Consider the following 7,689-nt stretch of genomic DNA (forward strand, 5'->3'; position numbering starts at 1 on the left):
AGCCTAAAAATGTAAAAGATACAGGGTCGCCTGAGGGAGAGACTATGTCCTCCACGAATTCACTCGTGTTATGAAATCAAGCTTATTTTCTTCTTTAAAAAAATCAAAGTTGTTTCATTATCTACTGTTTGGATCCATAGAGACGGTTTGCTCACTGCGGATGGATACGATCCTTTATTGGGTGTGCCGTGACTGGTCCGGTTAATGACGCAAGCCCGGCTGGCGACAGTGAGTCTACAAGTTTGACATTTTCAGTTTACAACAACTGCTACGGAACATAACAATACTCCTGACACAAAGTGAAACCACTGCGGGGATTTTGTCTGAAACCGTATGATTCTCCCCCCAGTCACCAGGTGGATCATCAGCAGACACCAGAATAAGCTGCCGGTGCGCCACATCTGATGGTTTAATAAAGGCAGTGACTTCCAAAGTCTGGTCCGGGAAAGCCGCCAGGTCCCAGGGAAAGTGATTAATAGCCAACTGTCGAAGACGCGTTTGTTGGCTCAGCTCTCGTGTTGTCGACCAGCTCACCTGTGTCTGTTATTAAAACTAGGCAGTTCCGTTTTTATACGGTGAGGCTATGTATTTTAGCATGTACAAGTTAAAATAAAACCCAGTTCCTGTAGTGAAACGGTTGGAATCAGACCTAGATAAACATCCATTCCTAATGTAATTTTAATTCGTTACATTTTTACTGAAGCAGATAAGTTACAGTCAAGTTATGACTTATGCCTCTGTACCATGTAAGCAGACAGGCAGGGTACAAACAGGATGTGCTCCCGGGGGCTCCAGGAGGCCCCTGAGACATCTGCATCAAGCGCCTGGACCTCGGGCTTGCATAATAAAACAGCACAAGAAAGAACATCCTACACTCAGATCACAAAAACGCTTTCTGGACACTTTTTAAAGATGTTCTAACAAGGTTCAGGATGCAGGCAAAGGGATGACAGGCGACAAATAATGCCGAAATCCTGGGTTTCCTGCTGCCTTTCATGTGGAGGAAAGGACAAACTCATTATATGACAGCCCCCTACCCCACATAAAATTTATCCCAGCTAATCCCAGCTAATTCATTTCAGGAGTTGAGATGTTAAATCTAATTTTACACCAAATGAACTAAGCTGTAAGTGGAGTCAGAACCAGCAGATTTCAGGTAATAACACTTAACATCTATTTCCCAACCCCAATATTCTCCTATGCCCAATGAGAGACCCTGCAGTGTCAGAACCAGTGACCTAGGATGAAAACAGTCTTGCATTGTCACAATGTGAACCCCTGTGTGTTAATATTTTGCTTTGCGTATAACTGCACAGAGACTGGTTCAGAACACAACCTACCAAAGTGCTGAACACTCTTTGGATCAGGCTTGATCCTAATACAAATTTGAGTTCCATGACAACTGAATGGCTCAGTCTCTCCTTTTTCAAAATATGCAACAGCGAAATCTCCTTTAGCGTCAAGATCAGATCTTCTCTAACTCAGCTCTGACTGGTCCAAAACTCTGCAACGGTGCTTTTAACAAACACAAAATGTCAATCACACAGTATACAAGTCTAAGCTAGTTTCCATTTGACACTTGTCACATTATAATTGGTAAAAATGACACTGAAGATTTTACATGCCATCATCTGTACTCTAGGGCTATGTCGGTAGGAGCCTCAGATTTTCTGGCTGTTCCCAGATCGAGTGGAAAACTAGATAACAAATTAAGAGTAATTTTTACAAATCTCTACTGTAAACACCAGGGCTCAACTAAAGATTGTTTTCATTAAGGACTCATCTGACAATACATTTCTTAATTGTTTTTCCTGTAATGATAATTAGCAATAATGATTATCAAACCTTACATCAGACTTTTTAATTATTTTGGTTCAGGTCATTCGGGCCATCAGCCTACACCCATGTTGCCTCAAAAGTTCAGTCTCTCCCCCCCTTTGAAAATCAGCATACAAGCAATCAACCTGACAGAATCATCACATTTCCTAAAAGTCTTTCTTCCTTACCAATCATTGGCAAAAACCAAAAAAACCAAAAACAATATTATGTAACTTAGAACAGGGATCAGTCATACAGACACTGTCAGCTGTAGCCACAAGGGTGTGTTTAACAGTGGCTTTCATAATATGCCGATAAAAAAGCCCGGACTATTAGGTACTCACAACTGTGTCATTACTTCACATCCAATGACATCTGGAATGAAAAAGGATGTGATATAGTGAACTTTGTTCTTTGTTGTTGATTGAATGATGGACACAGCTGTTGTCCCACCTCATCCTAGGAGTTGGTGGCCCTACCATAGGCTGTCTCTATGATTCCAGGGCTTGTCTGATTGGCTAGTCTGTCTTTTGTGGTGACTGCAGTTTCCAGGCTCCAGTGATGTAGCGCAGGCGAATGAAAACCACGTCTCGTCCCATCTGCAGCCAGCTCCAAAACGGGACCAGTTTGGACCCTGGCAGAGCAAACGCACATGCATTTATTAAACATATAATGGAGTCTGCTGACATTTAATAGGCCATTCAATAAGTCCATAAGCAAAGACTACATGGGCTTAGGGAAGTAGCTAAATTGGTACTTTCTCAAAATCAACTGGACATGGAAAACAAAAGTGACAAGGCTAAAAGAACAAAATCCTAGAAGAGAATAAAACCTATAAAAATGTGGGCAGAAACACCTCCAAAGTGCAATTAACAAAATGTTAAATAAAGAATAACTAGTGTGAATAAATATTAAATCAGCCAGACACATCTAACAGAGATATTTATAAAACAACAAATACATGGCACAGTGGAAGGACACACATCCTCATGTATACATGAAAAACCTGCCTTCTATTTCAGTCCAGTTGACCGCCACCTCTGCTATGGGGATTTTAAAACACTGGGCAATATACAGGAGCTCCACATCAAATGCCCTGTGAGAACAAAGATAAAAGTGCACAGATGTCTAAATGCATGTTTTACTGCAGCATGTTTTAATGTATTACTAAGTCTGTGGGTTGCTTTTGTTTTATTTATTACTCTATACATAACCACTGTGTGTGTGTATTTGCTATCAGTGTCTTAGTCACTGCCAATGACCAGGCTACGGCCTGCTGCTGTCAGTGCAGATATTAAAGAATGTTGTTTTGTTAATGTCACAAAACAACCCACAGCCATAACACATAAAACCCCCTGCTACACATCTAGCTTATCATGTTATGTTCATATATCATGTTACATATTCACTCAGCTACAGTGTTCAGGCAGTAATGAACCTGTTTCTCATTTTAGCACCATGTGGAAGTTTCTGGTTATAAAATATACCAACATACATTATAACAAAAATGTTGTCTTAAAGGAATACGGTGGTTCCGTAAAATAATGAGAAGGTTTTGTGATGTGAACAGATAATGTGATTTTTTATTTTATTTTATTTATACAGTGAACAGGCTTCTTGTAAAAGTGGAAAACACAATAACATACTATCTATTGTGAAAAGGATCTTGTGGACACAAGAAGATTGTGGCAGCGGCAACATACTACCACACCAAACAACCGTTAAAGTGCCACAATTTCACAAGGTGTACTTGGTGACATGCGAGTCCTTACCATCGCTCTACGTGGAGTGAAGAGAAAGTCTTAAGTGCAGCCTCACGTGTGAAAAGCTTGAAGCCGCACTGCGTGTCCCTGATCCCTCTCACACAAAGGAACCACACCAGGAAGTGAAAGCCATACATAAGGAAAGTACGAAACACAGATCGCTGGGACAGAGACACAGCAGTGGTTACTTAATCGTTAGATGGGTGTAGACAACAATACTCTGGACAAAAGAGACAGATGATTACCTGAGCTACAGACTCTTTCTCTAGGTGAGCTCTGGAACCACAGGAAATTGCCATGTTATCCTAAGGGTACAGAAGGGATTTATAGAAGGGCCACACAATAACTTCTATTGACACACGTGAGACAGAACAACAAAAAAAAACTGAACACCGCCACACCGGTTTAGGGCTGAGGTCATTAAGTCCAGCCTCCACTTTCTCAAAGTCAGAAAACTTTGTGGCTCCATCAGCATCTGCCATGAGAATAACTCTCCCTCTGGAGCTTAGGGTTCCCTTTAAGGGAGACAGAAAAAAGCATGTAAAATCAGCAGGACTTAAACTCCTTAAAGTACTGCATTAGTGCCGCATTCAGACATCCTGTAGTTTGACAGTCTCACCATCCGTACAGCTCCTCCTTTCCCCCTGTTCTTCACCAGGGTCAGGACCCGGACTTTATCTGCACCGTACTTCTTAGTATATCGCAAAGCAACCTGGCAGGACATCACAACAGCATTGACTCACAAAAGTCACCAGCTGCGCAATACTAAAGTTTTTGGGAAGATACTCACAAAGAAGGTTAAACTTATTACCTCTGTGGTTTTGTCTTTGCTGCCATCGTCAACGACAATGACCTCATAGGTAAAGGATGGGTTTTGTTTCTGCAGTAAGGAAACAACAGGGGGGATTTTTTCCACATCAAGCACTTTTTAAGTTGAATGCTGCCATCTACTGTTCCCTTATAGCCAATCCAGGAATAAGATTTTTCTGAGTTTTTCCCTTTCAGAGAATGTTGAAACTATGTCTATTTGTGGTTAATTAAATAAGCCAACTTTTAGATTCGTTTAACTGTGTCCCTTTTATCAATCTACAAGAAAGTTATTATTTAATGTAACACTGCCCATATGAGGCTGAGCACTTACCTGTCTGTTTTCCAAGTACTCCATAGCCTCATCCAACATCACAGGCACTGTAAAGACATACAGCCTATAACCTACTGCAGGTGAACAGTGAACTACCAGCCTGCATGGTGTACAATTCATCACTCAGCACAAGTAAATTGGCCATGTAAGGGCATTAAACTGTTCATGAGGAATTTTAAAGCAGCAAACAAACACAAACTGATAATACAGTATATCCTGTGTCCAATACATTCTGCATGTATCATGCAAATGTGCAGTGTAGGTACCCAGCAGGGTAAACATTAGTTTTCACAGTGTGCTATATCTGCATTCAAGTCAAATGCTGCTTACAGTAACCCCAGCACAATCACTCACTTCGGTGCTCCTCGTTGTAGGCTGGGATCACAACAGAGAGCTCCCTGGAATGAGGATCATGCAGGCTGGGGAAGAGCTTCTTCTCTCCTGTGGTGGTGAGGAAATATTTCTCCTTCTCGTGGCATGTCAGGTTCACCATCCCAGCAGTGGCATGTGCTATTACAAGCATCTGAAAATAGAAAAATAGGAGTGCAGCATAAATCCAATCTCTCCTTTAATTGGAGCATTTGATGCAGGGACATGTTGAGTTTTGCTCCTTGTGTCAATGGTTTGAATGTCTCTTTTATCATAGCCCCCTCTAGTGGCCTAGTGGGTCCTCGCATGGATGTACAGCTTGCATTTAATATAGGTGTGTGGAATCATTAGTTAGTGGGCTGAGTTGAGGGGCAAGTGTGTTGAGATGCACTGATGTATTTTTAATGTATTAGCCCATTTTTATTAAAGGCATTTTATTATCTACCATCGACTTTGAGTGTCTTTACTGGACTGATTTGTGCCATGTCCCAACCATATATATATATGTATATATATACACACACACACACACATACATACATACATACATACATACATACATACATATACACACACACACATACATATATTACTTCCCCTTCAAGAGCACCAGTGGCACTGCCATACATACACACACACACACACACATATTACTTCCCCTTCAAGAGCACCAGTGGCAGTGCCACTTCTTTCATATTATTGGTTTATTCGTGTTTTAAAAAGATGAATGAAAAGCAAGTGTCATTAAATTAAGGGAAATTGTGAGATAAACTACAAGTTCACAGCTTGCCTGATCATAATGGACTGCCCAAGAACTTCTTACACGGAAAAGGCATACAAAGAACCCTTTCTTCAACATTACAGATACAAATCAGTAAGACAAAGTATAACAAATATCTGCCAGCACAATATTAACTTAATAACTACTTACCACAATCAACCCTAGAGCTGCCAATGCGACCAAAGCTTGAAAAATTTCACAGATAAAATCCATTTTCCATTAATCACCCTGCAGCCACTGACGGACCACCAAAGTATCTAGCTAAAAGACTAGCTCGCCTTCTCCTCAATTTTGCCTCGTGTCTTCTAGCCAGGACTCTGATTTCCCGGGATATACAAGAAAATACAAGCTTAGAAGACTGCACAGAAGAAGAAAACAATAAATTATAACACCTAACCGTCCATTACTCTACAGGAAATGAACACAACCAATCACTACTAAACACAACGGCAACGTGGACGTTTCCTCGATACGTCATCAGTTTGAGCCAACAGAGCACCGAGCAGCCCAGTGGCAGCCTGCAGCGACGCCTACTGGACAATGGTGGGAATAACAACATGACACGGGGGATACTGCTGGGTTTTGTGAGGAGGGGAAGCGCTTGTCTGATGATATTGAGTTGATGTCCACAAGCCACAGTCACCGCTTTAATATGGACTGTTTCTTAATTGAAAGTAGTTCCAGTGAAAGCTGTAGATGTGTTCTGTGAATGTGGATTGTTCAGAATAACAATGACGCTGCTTCATGAAAGAGATGTTGCTGTTGAATTTGTCATTTTAAATGCTGTGCAAAAACTAAATTCAGCTCACCTTTGTGAAGGAGATTTATCTTTGAGGCAACTACAGTAGCCATAGAAAATGTGTTGTCATTATTAGACCTACTATCTGTTATCTTACTGGATATTGTTTAAGTGATTAGCATAAGCATAAACTGTATTGCCAAGTATTTAAAAAAAAAATACAAGGAATTTGACTCCAGCTCAATGGTCCCCGATATGCACAACATAAAAACAGAATAAATACATACAAAAATATATATACAAGTTATACAAGAAATTAGTTATCATTTGCATACTTGCAGATGCCACTGCGGTTATCAGGTAGTCAAAGGGAGAATAAACAAAAATTTACATTTTAATTGTGTTTCTCTCTTTGTTTAGAGCTTTAAAGTAATCTCTCACCTCTTTCTTGATCCGGTGTATCCTGTCAGACTTTGTACATTTATGTATACTGCTCAAAAAAATAATGGGAACACAACATAAGACATCCTAGATCTGAATGAATGAAATATTCTTATTAAATACCTTGTTCATTACATAGTTGAATGTCTTATTTTCCCTTGTGTTCCCTTTATTTTTTTTTAGCAGTGTATAAAACAAATTTCATAAAAATAATATATCTTCTCTGTCATGGAATGTGCTCATGTTGTAATATTAATATTCAGTAAGGGGAACAATTACGTTTGCAAATAAGAATCCAATGTCCTGGTGGAAATTAGAAAAATTAAGACATCGCATTTTGTCTCTGGCGTGCTTTCTCATAACGGCTACCGTAGTACGTCCACCAAATTCACGTGGTTAATCAAAACATCATGGCGGCTGGTTTCAAGTAAGATTGTAGAGATGATATATATTCACCGAAACAAAAACGTTTTGTTATATCATCAGTCCTGAACATGCGCATGGGAAAACTTTAACAGCGCATTTAATTATTCGTATAACGTTAAACGATTTATGAATTAACGTTACGGTCACCACAGATGTATGTATTTATGACTATTGCAGTCTCTGTAATCCAATAACAAGTTTCTTACCTTTC

The 7,689-nt window shown here is 40.0% G+C and overlaps 2 protein-coding genes across 2 annotated transcripts in view; one reads left to right on the forward strand and one right to left on the reverse strand.

The window, feature by feature from the left end:
- Positions 1 to 1,846: 1,846 nt before the first annotated feature.
- Positions 1,847 to 6,361, reverse strand: alg5 (ALG5 dolichyl-phosphate beta-glucosyltransferase). The gene is made up of 10 exons (XM_020620467.1): positions 6,023 to 6,361; positions 5,077 to 5,245; positions 4,723 to 4,769; positions 4,393 to 4,461; positions 4,201 to 4,293; positions 3,983 to 4,096; positions 3,827 to 3,886; positions 3,591 to 3,742; positions 2,829 to 2,914; positions 1,847 to 2,452 (listed from the first exon to the last, which is right to left on the reverse strand). The coding sequence occupies exons 1-10, from the start codon at positions 6,083 to 6,085 to the stop codon at positions 2,337 to 2,339; spliced, it is 969 nt and encodes a 322-aa protein (XP_020476123.1). The 5' UTR covers positions 6,086 to 6,361; the 3' UTR covers positions 1,847 to 2,336.
- A 68-nt stretch (positions 6,362 to 6,429) lies between these two features.
- Positions 6,430 to 7,689, forward strand: part of exosc8 (exosome component 8) — a 4,447-nt gene continuing 3,187 nt past the window's right edge. The window contains exon 1 of the mRNA XM_020620478.1: positions 6,430 to 6,456. Coding sequence (XP_020476134.1) covers positions 6,430 to 6,456 — 27 coding nt within the window. The remainder of the gene's footprint in view (positions 6,457 to 7,689) is intronic.

Source organism: Monopterus albus, unplaced genomic scaffold, assembly GCF_001952655.1.
Source record: "Monopterus albus unplaced genomic scaffold, M_albus_1.0 scaffold237.1, whole genome shotgun sequence".
NCBI classification, from domain to species: domain Eukaryota; kingdom Metazoa; phylum Chordata; class Actinopteri; order Synbranchiformes; family Synbranchidae; genus Monopterus; species Monopterus albus.